This window comes from Myodes glareolus, chromosome 9 (genome assembly GCF_982192425.1).
Source record: "Myodes glareolus chromosome 9, mMyoGla1.1, whole genome shotgun sequence".
In the NCBI taxonomy this organism is placed as follows: Eukaryota; Metazoa; Chordata; class Mammalia; order Rodentia; family Cricetidae; genus Myodes; species Myodes glareolus.
In genome coordinates, this window is record NC_142034.1 from 64,527,497 (window position 1) to 64,549,267 (window position 21,771).

Sequence of the window (21,771 nt, forward strand, 5' to 3'; positions counted from 1 at the left end):
GAGTGATTGGGAAGCAGAAGATCCTGGGAGAGAAGATCCTGGACAGCCAGGAGGAAGTAGGTTCATGCTGCCACAAAACATCAGACAGTTATTGCTCTAACAGTCCTAGGCAGACACAGCAGAGGCTCTAATGTGGGAACAGTATACACAGCTCACAGAAAGTCTGCACTCTTAAAGTCAAAACCCCACTCAAAGTCCTTCTGCTGCCTACAGGCATCCTCACACTGGAGCTGAAAGGGCTCAGTTTGGGAAAACTGACCAGCTCATGAAAAAAGTGCAGGCTGGAGCACTCATGGTCGGTTGGTCTGTCTGTATTGTCTGCCTGTCTATCTCTCTGTGTGGCTCCCCATTCCTTTTCTCTTCCTCCCTCCTATCTATCTGTCTGTCTGTCTGTCCGTTCGTCCGTTCGTCCATCCGTCCGTCTGTCCGTCCATCCATCCATCCATTTATTTATGGGGCAGGGTCTTACCAAGTAGCTTTAGCTGGCCTGGAACTCACAAAAATCTAAAAGATCTCTTGAGAATATCATATTCTAAAGAATGGGTGCCAGGTGCTTATCTCTGAGGACATTCAGAACCTTTCAATGAAGCCAGGGCTCACAATCCTCCTCAGGCAGGTACTGTAGGTGAATGGATCTTTGTGCACCCTGTAAGCATGTGTAGTCTAAGGGCCATGTTGTAGTATTCCTTTTTCCTCCAGATGTAATGTTAACCCTATGTACACATTGGAAAAGAGAGTCCAGGGCTAGTAACCATGGTAACTAATTAAGAACAATACAGAGGTATCTGGGTCTTTGGTAACGGCAATGGGGCCACCAATACTCCTCAGAAGATAGACGGGAGGGTCAAAGGATCATCACCTGAGAATCTAGCCATCACTTCCTTCTGCCCTCCCCCAGCTCCAAGAGATCATGAGCGATACTAGAGCACACAAGAAATAGAAGATTAATGAAAATGGAATGAAACTTTGTAATGTTGCTGGTGTTGGGGGGGATCATCCAAGCTCCTATAAGTATCCCTTATCAGTGCTCCCTAAGTAACCATAATAAACTCATTGGTTTGCCAAGCTGATTTAGTGGAATCATGCTTTGGTCTCTTGTTGTGTTCTATCAGGAAGTTAATGTGCTCTATCAGGCTGCTATTCATTTGAGAAAACCTAAGATCAAAGTCAACGGAAAGGGAGTTTGGAAGGCAAAGAGACAGGGCAAGTGAGAGGAGGGATAGGGTAAGTCTTCAAAATAACTAAAATCATTTGAAGAACGACATCCAGGAAACAGGACACACAGAAAAAAAGAAGTGCATAAGAAAGGCAGAAGTGAGGCATTCTCAGGTACAAGAAGGCAAAGCAGAAAAACTCCAGAGAAGTCCTAGGGACAAAATACAGAGAATTCCACCAGGTGTGGTAGCATACATCTTTAATTCCAGAACTCAGGGTTAGAGGCAGAGTTTGAGACCAGCCTGATCTGCACAGCATAGTAAGTTCCAAACCACGTGTGCATGCAAAAGGAAGGACTAGAGGGAGGGAAGAGAAAGGAAAGAAAAGAAAAGCAAGCAAGCAAGCAATGCAAAGCACTGAATTCCCAAGGAGACCAGCACACAAAAACAGCCTCCATCAGGACATAAATTTTCAAGCTAAATGCTTCCACTCTGATGAGAGAAAACCTAGGTTCTAGCTATTTCAGAGCTCAAGAAATGCAGAGAAGCTCCAGAATTTCTAAGAGGGAAAATCCAGTTAATTTACAAATGCTCAGGAACCAGACCTTTGCATGCGAACTTTTCACAGTAGTGGTTAGGGATAAAAAAAGAAAATGCCTTCAGAATTCCAAACGATTCCCAATCTTGTATTCTAGTAGTAATCAAGCATAGCCACTGGCATGTCCAGAGTGTGAGCTTTCCTACCAGCAAAGTATCAAATATATTTCTGAGACTGCCTGATTAAAGACCAAGCAAAGAGGCATACCAAACTGGGAAAGGGGACGTTCCCTAGAGTGGTGGAGAGTCCAGACCAAAAGCTATATAGCAAGCAAAAGAGTCAGGCCACATCACCAGTGTTAAAGGGCCCTATGTGAAAGCTCTCACCACAACAAAGACTCATTATCCAACAATTATACATAAGAAAGGGAAGAACAATCCTAGTTTATTCCATGGCTGCTTCAATGTGCCTACTTTCTACTTGTTGCACTAAAATAACTCTCATTAAACTCCGTACAACTATCCTGTTAGAAGAAGGCTATGAAGGGGTATGACAATGCATATGCCTACCACTCACATTTGATGTGTATGCATGGATGCTCGGCAGCTAAAAAACCCTAAATTTTATTTTATGGTGCATAAAATCAATACATAGTATCTTATGAAACTAAAGCAGCAGTGTCATGGAATACAGAAGATTGTGAATATGGTACCTGCCTGACTTGGGAGCTTCTGGGTTCCACCCCTAGCACCAATCAGAATCACATGACTCATGACTCCAGAAAGCAGGGTGAAGTATGAGGATAAACTCAGCCTCCTCTTGAGCAGACACAGACGGCCAGGGAAGACGGCATTCTTTGTATTATAAACTTGCAGTAACCATGTCAACTTTTAAAACTATATAATTTTTGAAAGAATAATTACAAGTCTGTTATTCCCATCTGGTCCACTGTCACATATATCAAAACTAAAGACCAAGGGTAGAGAGAAAAAAACGAGTATTATATAACATAGCACACTCTCTCCAAAATCTCCTGACCCATGATCACTAAGATGAAAAATTATTTATTGATTAATAAATAAAGAAGCTGTTTTGGGCCGGGCGGTGGTGGCGCACGCCTTTAATTCCAGCACTTGGGAGGCAGAGGCAGGCAGATCTCTGTGAGTTCGAGGCCAGCCTGGTCTACACAAGCTAGTTCCAGGACAGGCACTAAAGCCACAGAGAAACCCTGTCTCGAAAAACCAAAAGAAAAAAAGAAAAAAGAAAAGAAAAGAAAGAAAGAGAAAGAAAGAAGGAAGGAAGGAAGGAAAGAAAGAAAAGAGAATAAAAAAGCTGTTTTGGCCAGCAGCTAGCAGAATAGAGCTAGGTGGGGAAAATTAAACTGAATGCTGGGAGAAAGAAGGTGGAGTCAGTGAGATGCCATGTAGCCACCATCAGAGACAGACCTTCCTTGCCAGTAAGTCACAGCCACGTGGCGAAACATAGAGTAATAGAAATGGGTTAAATTAATATGTAAAAGGTAGTCAGTAAGAAGCTAGAGTTAATAGGTCAAACAGTGATTTAATTAATATAGTTTCTGTGTGGTTATTTCAGGGCTGAGCAGCAGGGAACAAACAAGCAGCCTCCTACAACAAGGTGTCAACCAGCTAGTAGAATCCATGCCTATCACTGATGCAGAGGTGCTGGAGTTCTATTCCAGGTCCTTCGAGCAGTCAGCAATACTCTTCACAAATTAACCAGGTGAGGCTCTGAAATGCCTAGTCAACCCGCCTACAACCCAACATTCCAGACCAGACTAACTCAACTTTGAGAAATGTACTCTGCCCTCCAGGAGCAAAGGCAGTGAGAGAAATGAGCTATGGCTGGTGTTTCACTTCTTTCACTTCTGCACTTATCACTGAGGTCTAAGGAGGTGAGGTCTGCTTCTAGACCATTATCAACTATATGCCCTGTGAATGGATGGCTACCTTCTCACTGTTGAGTATTCTGACAAGAGACAAGGACAACCTTTGGGTGGGCTCAAGAAAAGAATGACTTGTCACATAGGAAATTTGGGGATGCAGGCACAGATTGAAGCCCAAAAGCAAGGTCACTAGAGGAAGAACAAAAGGGGCAAATCACCTCTTTAAGACCCTTTTGCTCAACAGGATAAAACCTACTTTATGAGGCTAAAAGTGAGATACAGCTGGTAGTGCACCAAGTCCTTCTAGGTCCTATTGCTCTGGGTATTTCTGTCCCCCTCTATCTCCTTTACTCTTCCCTTATTTAGTGAAACAGGCTTGGTCTATATCGCCTGAGAAGTAAACACAACACTAGGATCATCACTAGGATGACAGACTCTAAAGGACAAAGGGGCTTGTCTTGCCCCTACTTGCTTCTCCTTGTGGTTGGTCTAGATGAACACAGCAGAGACACTGCTGCATCTTCCACTAAGGGACCTCCCACTGGCTAAGCTGAGCTGTAAGGCTGTCTTTAATAAACCCATCTGCAGGGGCTGGCTCTCCAGGTCCTTCCTACACAAGACAATGTGATACTGCCCTCAGGTGGGTCTATCTGTGACAGCCAGGGCATCTCCTACAGAGTTTCCACAGTTCACTAAGAGCAATGACCTCCATTCACACAACAGTGTTAGGTCTGCAGGAAGAGGACAGCCATTCCTGCTGCTCTTCCAGACAAGGCCAGTGTAGCACTTGGCTTGACCAGTAACATTGCTCTGGAAACTGTTTGAGGCATAAAGTTCTTGTAGTGATTATTTTATTTTAATAAATAAAGTTTGCCTGAAGATCAGAATGCAAAGCTAAGTCACTAGAGGCCAGGGAATGGTGGCACACATCTTTAATCCCAGGAGAAGAGGCAGAGGGATCTCTGTGAGTTCAAGGTTATCCTGGGCTACACAAGATTGATCCAGAAACAGATCCAGGTGGTGGTGGTTCACACTTTTAATCCTGGCACTAGGGAGGTGAAAACAGATAGGGATATGCTGGGTAGAAAGAGAAATATAAAGGGGAAAAGAAAGGAACTCACTGGAGTGTAGAGTCTGAGTATACATGGAGACAGGGTTTCGCCCTTTCGGGCTGAAGATTGGTAGAGAAAAAAAAAGTATCTCTAGTGGTTGACTGCTTTGCTTTTCTGATCTTCAGCTTGAGCCCCAGTATCTGTCTCTGGGTTTTTATTACTCATGCTACAAGTTCTGTTTCTAAAGCAGTTCCCTCTGATGATATCCTATGGAGCTGACTGAGTAATTACCTCCAAAAGCACACATGTCCTATCTCTCCACCATGGTATGTGCCTATAGTCAGTTAAGAGCTTCTTTATGTATGGTTGAATAGGGTTCACATACTCCAGAGACAATCCTGGCATATACAAGTGCAAATCCCTCAATGCAACCCTAAAGGTCCTGGGAGAGGGAGACCTGAGAAGAATGACATAGGAGAAAAGAAAATAGTCATCAAATACAAATAAGAAGCTGCAGGGATGGAAGGAAGGACCACAAAGTGGTAAAAGTAGACAGTGGAACTGAGGTCTGCAGAAAGCAGAGCCTCAAAGAGAACTGTCACTTACACCTTGACCTGATTCTTAAGCTCTAGTACTGAAAGATTAAATTCATACTGTTTTAGGCTATTAAACTTATGGCAACTGTAAAAGTACATACCTACCATTTTTGTACACATTTGATACCTACCCTATATGGGTCACTGCAATACCACACAGAGCACATAGTACATTGCAAGGTCTCACCTTTGAGATTCCCCACACTGTACCCTGGATCTCCGAGAGCCTTCAAAAGCAGCTACTTCCTGAATCCTGAGAGTTTTCTTTATCATAAAGACATCCCCTTTGCCTTCCTCTGCATTTACGGTTGTGAGCTTAGAGGTGGAGAGAACAGGAAGATTGACATTGGCTTTCTAAACTTGCAGCCAGGCAGCCAGCCCCCTTAGTGAACAGGTTTGTATGACTATATTGATGGGCAACATCACTTATTTTACAGAAGGCCCAAAGTGAAGGGCATGGTCAGGTGTGCTGAGGTCAACGGAATGGGACACCTGAGTGGGGAATCTAATTTAGAGACCCAAAAGGGGAAAGGGAATGAAAGTTATCCCAGAAGACTTGGTAGCCTCCACACTCCATCTTGCCTGATGATATTGCAAGCTCATTCTTAACTCCACTGGCATTAGTAACTTGGCTTGGCTTCTTTGGCTCTATGTTACTTACTCTTTCAATAGTTGTTTCCCACCTGTTGCTTAGTCAGTTTCCTAGACAATTAACTCCAAGCTGCTAGCATTTATTGCACTCCTCTCTGTTCAGGAGGGAGACAATTGCTCATCATTATGGCCTGCAGGTCACGGCCGGGCTGCTATGGGAAAGTTCACCCACTCTCTACAGGCAATGGCTAGGTGCCAGTCACAATGCATCTTCTCCATGTTTCTCCAGTAAAAACTAACAAAAACATAAAACTGCTGCTCCCACTGCCTCCATCAACTAAATACCATTATAACAACTAGAAGGCTCGGCAGATAGTGCAATGGAGCTCAGAAGTTTCCCTTTGAAGGAATTGCAGAAACTTTGAAGGAAAGATGGGTAACTAGGGATCTAATTATGATCCTGACTTAGATGGACAGCTAACTATTGTTTTCTGCCCTTGCATCAAAGTACTTACTGCTCTGTAGGAAATACCCAGAAGTGCAAGGAGTTCACCACGCTTCAGCAAGCATCCTGAGGATAAGAGGCACATGGAGGAGGGAATATGGTGACCTGTCTCCTCTTAGCACTAGTGGGTCATCTACATAAGTGGACTTGAACCTTAAAACTGGCCATACTTGCCTATCTGACTACTCCTGCCCACTCTTCTCTAATTTCTTCCCTCTTTAAGGCTTGTGGGTGTTCATTTAAGGATCCCAAAGTGGAGGTAAATATACCAGAGAGCTAGCTTGTTACACTACAAAATTCTTGATATGGGCTGTGTGTGTGTGTACATACAGATGTGTATGAATATCTGTGCAAATGTGGTAGTGAAAGGATCCTGCCTTCATCTTGTTTGAGGCAGGGTCTCTCTCTCTTTTTTTTTTCCCCATTGTACTACATATTTCAAGCTCACTGGCTCCACCACAACATAGGAGTGCTAGAATTACAGACACACACCATCATGTCTGGCTTTTCTCTGAGATCTAAACTCAGGTCATCAGGCATGTGTGGCAAGCTTTTTATTTACTGAGCTACCTCCCTGGCCAGCTACTTAAGAAAAGCTTGCTTAGACTTAGTTTTAAAGCTTTATGGGTATGGGCCTCTGGTGAGGATGGTATATCACGGTAAGAATGTGTTAGAGCCAGTGGTCACATCTCCAAGACGAAAAAATCAGGGCCCTACAATCCCTTTGAGAGCCATATTCCAATGACCTAAAGACTGCTCGCTGACTCATCTCTTAAAGATCCTTGACCTGCATCTCTTTATCACTGTCACCCTAGGAACTTAGTCTTTATATTCAGACTTCTAGAAGGATGCCTATCCAAATTCCACAGTCACAAACAAGCTTCAAACTGTTCTGTACTGGCCCTGTATGAGAACAGTCAGCACCCCTTCTACACTCCGGAGAGAAGTTCAAGGATGATGCTTAGGACTCCTGTCTAAGGACCCCAGGTTCAGCCCCCAGGATCCAGTTTCAGTCACACACCTCCACTGGGCTTTCCTGACTATAACATGTTAGGTATTGCTAGAAACTCTCTGGCTAGCAGAACAAAAGACTGTTCTAATCTTGATCCACAGCCAACGTCACTGTGGGGACCACATTACAAAATGTACACAAAGCACCAAGCTGGGGGCTAAGAAACAGGCTCCTCCCTTGAAATCTTGCAGCAAGTAGAAGCATTCAAAGAGCCCCCATTTCCTGCTAGGAGACCGGTCTGAGTTCCAAACTACTTACTGCCTCTCAGTATTTTCATCATGGTTTTACCAAGCACAGAGTGCAATTATACAGCTACCTTAGTCCCCACAGCCTGAGCACCACAAGAGGGATTTTCTGAGTGCTTCATGGCCATCCTCTATCAGTGATGTTCCCCAAAGCTACTGAGACATAGCTGCAGGGCCAAAACAAGTCAGGAGTAGACAGATCCTTTTCTCACCTGCTCAGGTAGCCTGCCCAGGAAAGTTCTGAGTAAGAAGAAAACAAGTCAGAGCTCAAAACAGAATTCTCAAATGTCACATTCCCTTTAAAAAAACAAAACAAAAACAAAACAAAAAAATCTGAGAGTGTTTGTAAAAGGGTTTCTCAGCTCACCCCACATGGGGTTTTTAATGCAGGGCAACCACAGCTTTAAGAATAATCAGGGTCTAGGAGGTCAACTGCAAAGAAAATGACACCTTAGTTGCCAGTTCCTAATAATGGCAGGAGTGCTGATGCCCTTCCTTGACTTCTGAAGGGCCTGGACATCTGGACATTCTAGCAAGTACTGCTTGTGGCTTTGACATAATAGTAGCAGAAATGTGTCCAGAAAAAGGTACACACAAGTTCCAAAGTCAAAGTGACCTAGAATCTCCTACAAGAAACATCTCTAATGCAGCCCAAGCCAATCTGAGATAGTCTGCTGAGGACCCCCAAAGACCATCAGTCTACATACAAGACACAGGCATCCATACTGAACCATGCTGGGCTACTGTATTTGATAGGATTTACGAACTTAGAGGTGACCAGACAAGCCTAAAAAGGTTCATGTTCCAAAGCTGTAAGGACTTCACCTGCTACATCAAGGAAGCTTGAAGTCAGCATGAGCCAAGAGTCCCAAAGTTCCTGGATTCTGGGCTCTCTCTGGGACTCTGTAGCCCTTGCCAGTGCACCTGGCTTCAGGACAGGCATCACAAGTCAATGACCTCCATGCAAAGGTACAGGTCATCTTAGAGCAGATGGGATTCAAGAATTGTGGACCTACCACAGTGAAAAGGGCATGGAATCCTGCCACATGCTGCAATACACCATAACAATGTGTAAATTGAGAACACATATAGAGTGCAATATCCTAGATACAAGCAGCTAAGAGTCCACTTACACAAAGTCTGAGATCTGAAATGATCCAAAATATAATCAAGCTCTGACTTGCAGGAAATTCCACACTAACCTCATAATGGGGTATAGTCAAATTTATATTTAAAAAAAACTGTATAAAATTGTCTTCAGGCTATGTATACAAGGTATAGTAGAAACATATATGATTTTTCTATTTAGACTTTTTCTCGTTCCCTTGACAACATGTAATATCAATATAAACACCCCCAAATGCAGGGAAAAAATTCAAAATACTGAACTTCACCTGTCTCAAACATTTCCAGTAAGGGACACCAACCTGTATGAGGCTTTTGATGGAATCAAGCTGAGACACAAGCCAGAGAATGGGGCTATGGGGCGAGTTAGGGTCTTACTGGGAACAATTTCTGCCGAGAAGACAACAGAGCTCTTCTGCACTTGAATGGTGATAACTGTATGTGTACTCACTGCCACCTTATGTACTTTGTGTTATGTGCTCAGGGTAGTTTTATGTCAAGCGTATTTTACCACAATAAAAAACAACAAAGCATTCAACCATCTGCTTGCCTTACTTGTATATGGGCACAGGAAGAGAATAGGCCCACTATGGTGCCCAGAACTTCTTGTCAGACGCAAGCAGGTCTTTAGTATTGTATCAGTTTCTATATGATCCAGATACGAAGCAAAAAGCAAAGGCTAGGCAACAGTGGGGTTTCAGGCTCCTTGCTTGTACTCTCCTGAAAAGTAGTAGGCCTAGCCTCTTCAGACTCCATTTTGTCTGTGGGCCATCATGCCCCTCACTTCAACAAACACTCTGTCTGGAAGCTTCTCTTCTTTTTTAGGGAAATCTGCCTGGACTCCACACACACTAAAGGAAAAGAAAGATTCCCAAAAGTGAGTGCCCATTTTAGCTCTGCCTGAAAAGGCAATGGTTACACCAGGGACCTTAACTGTCCTATTTAGCTAGCCAGAGTCCTAAACATCCCAGAGCTAACCCACCTCCTAAGGGACATTGTGACCATCAGGCATTTCACTTGTTGCTTCACAGCCCAGCCAAGGGCCAGGGGATGTCTTTTCTTCACTATTTCTTAAGTGTCTTCTGGACATCATTATGTCCCCTTTTTGTAAGAGCAATTCAAACTTCTGGGACTACCCTATCGCCCATCTTTCCAGTTCACCACTGCTGGAGAGCGCTAATTCCACATATCTTGTTATGCCTGGTCCACTGAACCCCACTTAGACAATATGAAAAGAAATCAAGAATTATCAAGACCCCAATCACAGTGGAAACCCGAAGTCTGACTAGTAAAAAAGCATTTAAAAGAAAGAAAAAAGGTGCATGTCTTTAATCCCAGCACTCAGGAGGCAGAGACAGGTGGATCTCTTTGAGTTTGAAGACAGTCCAGTCTACAAGAGCTAGCTCCGGGACAGGCTCCAAAGCTACAAAGAAACACTGTCTCGAAAAACGAAAAAGAAAGAAAGAAGGAAGGGAGGGAGGGAGGATAATGTATAACAGGGAAATGACAACTTGAAACAGATTGTAACTAAATGTTAAGGGAGGAAGTGAGCCATAAAATGCTACAACTTAATGGTGCAGTCAATCTGCTGGGAAGGGCAGGCTACCAGCGAGGGCTGCTAACAAGAGGACCAGAGGCAGTCACAGACTGCTGAAAGATGCTATTTTTAGATGCAAGCACCCAGATGGGGGTACTTTATAAGTACCAGGATCCAAGAATGCCATAATCCAAGAATGAAATATGGATGTGTTCCCTGAGTGAGTTGCACACAGAGGCAGGAGAGGTAGTTCTGTGTCCTGTGCTAATAATTAATAACAAATCAAACATTTTAAGTTTAAAAAATGTAAATAAGTCATCGGCCAAATCATTCAGACTTTCTTAGCCTGGTCATTACAGAAACTTAAAGCTGATTCTCCTTTGTTGTGGGTGATGTCTTATGCACCCTTGGCCTCCCACTGGTATGTACCAATAGCATCACTCACTGCTCTAGTTGTTTCAACCAAACCACACAACTGCCACAGCCTTGAGGCACACTAACCCCACTGAAGACCATGGCTCTTAAAGGCAATCAGAAAGAACATGGTAAACATTCTGTGCTGGGGCTCAGCCACATGAGAACAAGTACAAGCATCTATCTGTTCTCAGATCTCATCCAAATGGGCAGAGGGTGGTAGAGGACGACATGTTTTCTTGCCCCAGGGAATGGTTACAAAGGGTAAACAACCCTGACATGATGCAGACCAGAGGGCATGGGTAAGTTCCCCTCACCCTCAGTCCTAGCAAGAGGAACCCTCATGCTACTTCCTTCCTGACTTCTATTGAAATGGCCTCTTCCTTCCTGGCCCCTATCCTGACTAACTCCTGCTGCCTGGTCTTCACTGTGATGGCCTCCTTTGTAGTTTTTATGTGAGCTTCCTGATACAACATGGAAAAGCCTTACAAAGTGATACTTTAGAAGACATTTCAACATGACTGCCACTGCTGGTTCTGCCACTTCACTCTCAGAAGTACTAGGTTATGTGCGCTACCCTGGTCTGGGAAGAAAAACATCAACTGGGTACATGATTTGTCTTTCCAGATACAAGGCCATGTAAAAATGGCCCATACATAAACACTTTCAGAACTGGATGGCCCCCCTGCCCCGAAATGTCCCTTCTTCAAGTTTTTCTTCCTTTCCTTTCTCACAGTCCTGAAAGAGTCACCTCTGTCTTAGCCCATACCCTGTACGCTGGCTATTTTATTTTAGTTTTCCAATTTGACATAAGTTCAGAGTCATCTGAGAAGAGGGAACCACAATTTAAAAAATGCATCCATCTGACTGTCTGGTAGGCAAGTTGGTAGGGCATTTTCTTGATTAATATCGAAGGGCCCAGTCCACTATGTGCAGTGACACCTTGGGCAGGTGGTCCTGTGTTGTACAAAAGTACAAACTGATATCAAGTCACTAAGCAGTGTTCCTCACTGATCACTGCTTCCTTTCCTGTCTCCAGGTTCCTGCCCTGCTTAAGCTCCTTGTTTGGTTTCCCTCAGTGATGGACTATGATCAGGACCTGTAGACAAATAAACCCTTTCTTTCCCAAGTTTTTAATCATGGTCTTCATTGCAGTAATAGAGATCAAGTTTCTGGGAGATGCTATGGACCACACCTGGCTCAATGGTCTTATTAAATAGCAGCTCTTAAGGGCAGCAGCAATCGGTGTGGTGCCCAGCAGCCACTCCTTTTGTGCTGATGCAACTGAATCAATGGAATAATGAATTCTTCTAGATTTCAGTGGGGCCTAAATAAAAAATCCCTGTGCTGATTGTTAGACGCTCATGGTCTGAACCCAACAAGATCATAATCAAACGACCTCTAGAGGTTCCAACACTCTTCACTAGTTACAGAACTTAAGAATGGGATGGGCTTATGGGAGACCTAACTCCTATCCCAGAGCTGCTGCCCACTGACAGTTAAGACAGGAGGACAGCAAGGAGGAGCGGAGTTTGCCGTCCGTACCTCCTGAACTCGGAGAAGAGTATCATGCATGTCTACCTGTTCCTGTTTCTAGCTGGGTCACTGTCAGTGCCCACTTCAAATTACTCTGGCTCACAAATGGCTCTTCAGCAAAACCCCCTGTACTTCACTCTCAGGTTCATCAAAAGGAACAATGGGGAAAAAAATCTTAAGCAATCAATGAGGTGACAGTTATTGAGGGGGGGCTAGAGGTACAATATCATGCTCATTAATGATCTCAGAATAAAAGGAGTGAGATGCCACATCAGAAAGCATAGGTGGAAAGGGGCCTGCTCGGCACATGTGAATGCTAATGATCATTTCCCAAATTCTAGTTTCCTAACCCTCTGCAAAGTCCCTGGAGACAGTTAACTCACACTATATAGGGTGTCACAGCATCAGAGTTAAGAAACCTGCTCTGGACTGGGTGGTGGTGGCGCATGCCTTTAATTCCAGCACTTGTGAGGCAGAGGCAGGCAATCTCTGCGAGTTCAAGGTGAGCCTGGTCTAGTTCCCAAACAGGCTCTAAAAGCTACAGAGAAACCAAGAAAAGAAAAGAAGAAAGAAAAGAAAAGAAAGCTGCTCTGGGGTGCAGCAAGTGGGTCAATCTATTTGAAACAGTATGACTAGACTTTCCTGGGGGTCCCAGTCTTCACAGGCACCACAGTGCATACCTGCACACACTTGTCTACTCAAATGACAGAGGAAGAGGCATCCAATGCTTCATTTAGGAGAGAGAAATTTCCTTTGGTGAAAAGTGTGTGTGGGGGGGGTGACATGGGTAGAAATAGAGGCAGGCATTCTTTCTGTTCTACTTGACTGGACTGGGGGTTTGGCCTTTGGCGCAAGAGCCGCAAGCACTTAATCCACCCATGATGCAGGCAGAAAACCAGGTAGTAGAAGAGAAGAAAGCAGGTCTTCTGCTCTGATCACAGAACTGGTAGACCTCAGTGCCAGCTAAAAAGAAATCTATACCAACATCTAGTGGGATAGTCCTGGGAAGACAGGACATAAGCCTGCCTGTCTCCACTCAGGCCTGTAGGAACACCACCTCTGCAAACCTTGCTGACCTCCAGGACTTTCCCCCCGAAAAGTGACTTCATTCTTCACTGTTACCTCTTACCAACAACTGCTAAACAAAACAAAACAAAACAAACAAACAAAAAAACCAAGCAAATCTGAAGCATAAGATCTGGGTTTTAGAGTATTTTCTACTTAGTACTACAAGTCCTTTAAAACATCCAAGACTCCCAAACAGAAGCCTGAGCAGGGCTGCATTCACATATGATGTGGCCAGCAGTGCCACAGCTGAGGAGCCTGAGGAGAGCATGGCCAGGGTCAGGGAATACTGAGGACACTTACCATCTCATCCAGTGCGTAGCGCAGAAGGCCATGCTCATACAGGATGAAGAATCGTCGCTGCCATTTCTACAACAGAACACAGAGCTGGGGGTGAGGTCTCCTGGCCCTGGATCTCAGCTGGCAGAACCCTAATATCTGACACACAGACTCTAAGGAAGGCTGGTTCTGAGACTTCCACTTCTGGAGTAGATGGCAGGAGGAATGAAACCAGATTGTATAGTGATTCATTAGCCAGGTGGGGTCAGGAGACAGACCTGCCTAATCACAAGTGACTAGTGCTTCCAGATGCTCCACGAAGCTTTTAAAGTTGGAGCTTTCCCTGGAAGTTAGAAACTGTTATATGGTCACTTTTCTATGTTCCTACTGGCAATCAGTAGAACATTTTCATAGAATGTTTGTCAATTGCCTGGATGAATGATCTAATATGATCTGGAATAACCTGAGGCTGCAGGGATGGTGACAGCATCCCTTTCAAGAAAGTCTGGGAAATGGTATAAAATGGGTTGGTTTTGTGATTGTCAGGGAAAGAAAGCAGACAGTCAAGGCTGAGGAATTCAACAGTGGTTGAACAAGCTAACAAAAATCAAACAGAGAAGAACCCCAACAAAGGCCTCCAGTGGTGTTACCGTGATCAAATGCCATTGAAAACTGAAATGGAAAGAATAAATAAACACATCATCTTTCTGTGTGAAGGGTTTTGCCTACCCCCAATAAGGCTGTGAGTCTAAATCATGGCTCACAGACAGGCATAGCTCCCATCACAATCCCTCGGGGTGATTTCAGAAGGATGCAAGGTTCTATTCTCAACATTTCACAAAGTCCAATAACAAGTAAATTTTGACTAGCACTAAAGCCACAGAATTAGCGTGGCAATAGTGGGTACTTCTTTAATCCCAGCACTCGGGAGGTAGAGACAGGTGGATCTCTGTGAGTTCAAGGCCACCCTGATCTACAAGAGCTAGTTCCAGGGCAGCTAAGACTGTTACATGGAGAAATCAACTTGAAACAAAACAAAACAAAACAAAAGCCATAGAATTAACTATAATTCATTTTTCTTTGTTCTAGGCAAGAAAAATAAATTAAAAAAAATGGCTTTCTCATTGCAGTAAAAAAAAAATTGGCAGTTCTGAGTCATAGAAACCAGGAAAGGCACTTGGCTCCCTGCATACTGCATTCTAGCTGGAACCACTGGCCACCATGGTGTAAGAACAGGACTTATGGTGCTATGTAGAAAGGACCTATTAGGGCTGCTTCCAGGCTGGAGTTCTAAAACAGGCTACTGGCACCTGTTTTCCAAAAACATTTCCAAGGTTCCTATGTGTTATCTTTGGAATCAGAATTTACTCCAGAAGGAAGCCCAAGGACCAGAAACACAATGCTACTAGTTCTGTGGGCCAGAGCATGAAATCATGAGGACCCACCTAGGTGAAAAGGGATGAGCAGAGCTAGGGCAACTGTCTTAAGTACAACTAGGAAAAAGTGTATGGAAAAGATGCTCTGATTGGAGCTAAATCCCTGATGGATTGCTCAGGGTTAATAAGCAAGCCTCTGGTCAACAAAGTATGTCTTTATTCACCCTTTAGCTTCAGAAGAGACCTATATCCAAAAGACAGAACAGTGTCTGAGAGCAAGTCAGAGAGCAAGGGTGTTCAAGCCTCAGCCCTTTATCAGAACTCACAGTGCTAAGTTCCCAGTTCAGAAGAAACTGCCTTGGCTCTGAAGGACTCGGGAACTAGGAGAACATGCTGCAAAGACGTACTTAGTTGTTTTTTGTCTTTTCCATTTGACTGTTTTCAGAGTCCAGATGACCCACAACAGGTGACACCCATACAAGAATAGCACATTCTGAAACAAGGACTCTCTATATGTGCAAGCAGAACTTTCTGAGACCTCAGAGTTTACAAAATGTTCGATCCCTGCTGACTTTGTCACTCTGGTTCCAGTATTTCCCTCCCTATTTTTTTAAAATCAATTTTGCTCTCAAATGAACCTCCTTCTAGTTTTTCCCGCTCTTAAGAATTTTCTCAAGTACCCTTACCCGAGACCGGTGCACTGGGTTATCAAAGTCAGTGCCATCTGGAGCCAGGAGCAGCCAGCCACCATAAATGGGTTTAGCCTAGAAGAGAAAAAGGATGGAAGGTTATCAGCAGCATGGGATCAAAGACAAGAGAGTAGGGAAGACTGACAAACAGGATGTCATCTACCACTCCCCAACACAGGCTACATATCTAAAACAGATGCCTAATTTAAAAGGTTACAGGATTACACAGTATGCTTAGGGGAACACAGAACCCAGAAGGCATCTGAAAACCCACAAAGCAAAAGAACCCTAAAGACACAAGGATCCCTCCCCTCAAGTTTCTTACAAACACACCAAGACGGGAAAGGGTGACATTTTAGTCAATAAATGGGGCCTAAGCATCAGGAATAGTGTAAATGATACAGCCCCAAACTCCCATCCTGAAGATGTAAAGCAGAACCTGGCAGAGATTTGACACTGGTCAAACACTCATCAGCGCCTACGTGCAGTCAAGGGTAAGGGGAAAGCTCTGGGCTTTGCCACTGAGCTGCTGAAAGGCACGACATCAACAGTTCTAACTGTATTTCATGAAGCTTCTGTGATAATGTAGTTGAAAACCAGCACGAAAACCAGGTGAGGTTTTTATGCCTGTAATCACAGCACCGGGGAGGCTGAGGCAAGAGAATCACCATAAGATCCAAATCAGTCTGGGCAACAGAGGGAGACTGTCTCAACAAAACAAATTAGTACAGGGAGGCAAAATGACGCACCTGGATAACGGCCTGGCAGTTTGGAAGAGGTTGAATATACAGCTACTGTGAGTCCCAGCAATTCCACTGCTAGATAATAAGCATGTGAGAAAAGTACACAAATGAAAACCTGCACTGTAGCATCCTAAGAGCACTGCTCCCGATTATCCAAGGTGCTACAACTAAAACATCCACAAATTGATAAACGGTTGAATATCTGTAGTCCACCCACACAATGACTGCACAGCATGACACAGACAGAGGTTTTGATGAACACAAAAGGCATGTGAACCTTAAGAACACTGTATAATTGAAAGCAGTCAGACAGAAAGGCCTACATATTATAGAATCCCATTCACACGAACTATCTGAACAGGCAAATCCACAAAATAGAAGGTATACTAAACAGTCACCCAGGAGCAAGAGGAAAAGGCACTGGGTTTCTCTGGAAAGTGATAAAAATCTTCTGGGAGGAGATACTGAAGATTGCTGCAGAGTACTATGAATATGCTAAAGCTAGAGAACACTACAATTTAAAGGGGTGAATTTTACATCAGTAAAACTACATAAAGAAAAAACATCAAGCATTTTGTCTGGTCTATAAAATCTCAACCAATGTTAGGCATAGTTATACTTTTATTGTCCAATGCATCGCCCACCCAGGACCCTGACAAAAGGAGTACAAAGTGCTTAATAAGAATGAGACTTAGTAAGTAATTCTTAATAAGAATACAACTACATCCAGTTGGTGAGAAGAGGTTGGCAAAGGGACAACTGAGCCAATGTACCTTCTGCCATTTGGGGGGCAGTGACAAGAAAATCCAAACCTTCTTACTGCATCACACGATGATCTCTGAATAAGCCATGGAGAAGGGAGGCTCTCTTAATATATTTTTTATTTAACATTCTGCAAACCGGGAGGCCCCATCGGGCCACGCCATTTAGCTGTGGAATCTGTGATTCAAGAGAGGGCAATCTGCTTGCTGCAGGGTCAGATAGCCTCCACGAAAAGCCAAGAATCCTCCCATTTCTTGGCTTCTTTAAGAGTCTTTAACAACGTCCTCCCCACTTCACCCCCCCCCCAAAAAAAAACCCAACCATGACTTTTCCACTGAGGAGAGTGGTTAGAAAGAGACGTGAGCTGGGATAGGGGCAGGCTGCTGGAGAATGACAGAACCTTGCTTTGATGGAAGGCAGGAGTACTGGCGAAGGCCCAAGAGCTAAATGGACACTAGCAGTGCCCAGACAGCTGAACATGTTCCCATCTCCCTGTAAACATGATGAGTACACACTGCAAGCAGACCAGTCACAGCATAGGAAAATCAGAGCTTGGGTGAGATGGCTCCCTGAACCCTGTGGATCATGGCCTCCATCTTGAGTGTCTGATCAAGGCTACCCAGTGTGATTTTGTGGCATCTTTTTGGCTTATGGCTGAAGGACTTTAGGTGATATTAGATTAGGTATATTTATGTGACCTTCTCCAAAGGGGATAATGGGGACCTTAGTAATTGGTGTAAATAGCCTCAAAACCCAGATCACCCTGGTTCAAGTCCTCACTGGCATCACTGGTCACTCAGGAAACTTCTGCCAGACCTACTTTGCATGGCCCTGCCTGTACTACATACTAGAGACCAACTAGAACTTTCTGGGCCACAGTCACAGATAGATCCTGGTATCTCTAGAAAAAGGTTTATGGTAGGCAGCCAGAAAAGTAGGTTTATGCTAGGCAGCCAGAGAAGTAGATGGTAGGCAGCCAGAAAAGTAGGTTTATGCTAGGCAGCCAGAGAAGTAGATGGTAGGCAGCCAGAAAAGTAGGTTTATGCTAGGCAGCCAGAGAAGTAGAGGGCCAGAGTAAAAAACACAGCACCAGAAAGAGCTGTCTGGGAAGTTGGTGCCTGAAACACTTACAAAGGCAGATCTTAAGGGACATAGAACAGCTTACTACAATACCTGTGACACCTGGAGCTGGGGCTAGATAAGCTAGGGAGACAGTGAAGGGTGCAGGGCAACTGTATTGGCAACTCCATCTCTATAAATAATCAAAATCACTGAGTTTTGCACTTTAAACATTTCAATTACATGAATTTTATCTCAAGAAAACCATTCTTAAAAGCATGCAAAGAGAAGTCTCACATTCTCTAGGATCTAGCCCAGCAAGTGTCATTCCCTTCCCTCTTTACAATCCCTCTATCTATGCTTTTACTACAATCCACAATACTTAGCCCAGGTACACAACCAGTGGCCCAGTTTAGTCTAGGTACCCACTGACTGTGCAGGACCCAAGCTCCATGTCCCTGCCTAATCTAACCACCTTTATCCATGACAAAGTCAACCTCGAGGTTTTCCCCAGGACTTGCCCTACCTGTAACTACCCACGGGTTCCTCTTGTACCACTTGCAATCACCCCATTTGATATATAGACATCCCCAGGTCCTCCTCCAGGATCTTGACTGGTACATCTCCTTGATATCCCCAAACCTTTTCTGCAACCTGCCAGATCTAGCCTGGGTCCAACATATAGTGCACCAGCCTAGTCTGGCCTCCACTGCCTGTACCAAAAACGGACTTTGAGGCTTTGGCCAGGACCCTCTCCACCTATCCCCCCAAACCACAGGATGCTCCCACACTATTGCCTATCTTTCCACCCAGTCAGATCTAGCCCCACACTCCAGGGTGGGACCAGGAAGCACATTGTACATACCAGCCCCATCCCTTCCGTCCGCTTAACTTCATTCCATCTAAGTCATATCCAATCTCTAGGACCAAACCACCTGTATATCCTCTCATCGGCCCCAATCCTGCTTTTCCCATAACAGACTCAGAACTAACAAAAGAAGTCCATATGCACAGATCTCACCACAAAAATGCCAACAATATTAAAAATCAGGTCAATATTCTCTCTCTAAAACCTACAAGTCCCATAGAAATGTTTACCAATGAGAATTACCTAGACGAACTCCAAGATAAAACTCCAACATCAACAATCATAGCAACTTCAAAGAACTCAGGGGGTCTGAAGAAGACATAAAGAAACAACTCAATGAAATTAAGGAGAAAAGAGCTGAAGGTTATTCTCCCTATCCATGACTAAGAAAACACAAACGCATCTCAGCTTAAAAAAAAAAAAAGGCACCACCTTAAAGTAAAAGTATGATTAAGAGTACGCCAATCAAATGGAGAAAAAGCAAGCATCATTACACTGATATATGAGAGCACAGACTTCTAACTAAAACTAATCAGAAGAGACAGAGGGACACTTCATTCTAACCAAAGGAACAGCTAACCAAGACGACATTACTATCTTATACATGTATCAAACTCTGAGGCACCCAATTTCATTTAAAATCTATTTCTGGACTTAGAGACACAGCTTAACATTCATTAATAATGAGTACTCTATTTCAATACCCCAATTTCTTTAACAGATGGATCATTTGGATAAAAAATAAAGACAAAACATCAGAATTAATTGATATATCACACAGAATTAACAAAAATCCACGGAATATTCCACCCAAATATTAAACACACATCAGCACATTGAAGCTTTTCTAAACAGACCACATCCTGGTACACAAAACAAATCTTTATGAACCAAAAAGACAGAAACCACTCTTTATACGCTATCTCACCACAATACAATAAAAATTAAAATCAACAGCAAACAAATCTGTAGCAAATACACAAATTCATAGAGATTAAACAACTCATTACTGAATGATGAATAGGTCAAAGGAAAAAAATCAAGAAATAAGAAAACTTCATGGAACTAAATAAAAATGAAAACACAATACAACAAAACCTCTGGGACATAGCGAAAGCAGAGGGAAATTTATAAATCTAAGTGCCTATATTAAAAAAATCAGAGTTGAGGGAGAACATGAACAAGAAAGGCAGGACCGTGAGGAGTGCGTTCACCCACTGATACAAGGGGACTGATCTAATGAAAGTTCACCAAGGCCAATTGGACTGGGACTGAACGAGCACGTGAGCCAACCAGATTCTCTGAATGTGGCCGGATTCTATGAATGTGGCTGGCTCGGGGTCTTTCTGAAAAGCTACTGACAATGAGACTGGGACTTGTTTCCTCTGCATATACTGGATTTTTGGGATCCAGTCTGTTTGGATGCTCACCTTCCTGGACCTGGAGGGAGGGGGGAGCAACTTGAACTTCCCACAGGGCAGGAAACCCTGATTGCTCTTAGGGATGGAGAAGGAGGAGGAGAGGGAGTGGGGGGAGTGGGAGGGTGTTGGGAGGAGGGGCGGAAATGGAAACTTTTATAAATTAATAAACTTTTATATAAAAAAAATCAGAGTTGAACTAAAAAGTTGGATAAACAAAAACAAACCAAATTCAAACCCAGGTGAGAGCAAGAAATAATAAAAACCTGAAATCAATGAAATAGAAACAAAGAAACAATGACTCTAAGAGCTGGTTCTTTGAGAAAATAAACAAGACTGACAGGACTTTGGCTCATCTAACCAAAAGGAAAGAGAGGATTCAAGTTAACAAAAATCGGAAATGAACAGGGAAACATATCAGACACCAAAGAAATCCAAAATATTATAAGGGAGTAGTTTTTTAAAGAAAAAAAAAACCTCGTATTTCATATTAGGCTGGAAAACCTAAAATGACTTGATTTCTAGATTCAAACAGACTACAAAAATTAAACCAAGAAGTCAGACCCACAAGAGATGAGGACAATGAAATACTAATAAAAACCTTCCTGTTTAATAGAAAAAGAAAAGAAGTTCAAGGCCAGACAGAATCACAGTAGAATTCTACTTGACTTTCAATGATGTACAGCTAATGTTTCTTAAGCTATTCAAAAGAGAAAAGGAACATAAGGAAACTCCTAAATGCCTTCTACAAAGCCAGTTGTCACTCCAATGCCCAAACCTGGAAAAAAAATAACAAAAACGAAAACTGCAGGCCATTATCCCCAATGAATTAAAAAATATTCATTAAATAATTCTTTCAAACAGACTACAGACATACATTAAAAAAGATTATTCACCATGACCAAGTTGGTTTTATCCTTGAGATGCAGGGATGGTTAAACATAAACAAGTCAATAGGTGCATTAAACCACATAAATGGGTTTGAAAGACAAAATTCACATGATCACCTCAATAGATGTGGAAAAAGCCTTTGACAAAATCCAATATGCTTTCATGATAAAAATTGTAGAGAGTGTAGGGCTACATGGAACATATCTCAACACAATAAAAAATTAAACCATACCCACAGTCAACATCATCCTAAATGGAGAAAATCTTAAAGCAATCCCACTAAAGTCATTCCTACTCCTTTTCAATATTGTGCCTGAAGTACTAGCTGGCACAATAAGGTAAAAGAAGGAAATTAAAGGCATACACATAAGGAAAGAAGTCTGACTATCCCCATTTGCAGATGACATGATACT

At 43.3% G+C, this 21,771-nt stretch overlaps 1 protein-coding gene across 9 annotated transcripts in view; it reads right to left on the minus strand.

The window, feature by feature from the left end:
* Mprip (myosin phosphatase Rho interacting protein) overlaps positions 1-21,771 on the minus strand; it is a 124,895-nt gene that overhangs the window by 73,508 nt on the left and 29,616 nt on the right. For all 9 annotated transcript variants that reach the window (XM_085695003.2, XM_048448065.3, XM_048448066.3 and 6 more), the window contains exons 2-3: positions 15,615-15,692; positions 13,577-13,642 (exon numbers count right to left, since the gene is read on the minus strand). In XM_085695003.2, coding sequence (XP_085551129.1) covers positions 13,577-13,642; positions 15,615-15,692 — 144 coding nt within the window. The remainder of the gene's footprint in view (positions 1-13,576; positions 13,643-15,614; positions 15,693-21,771) is intronic.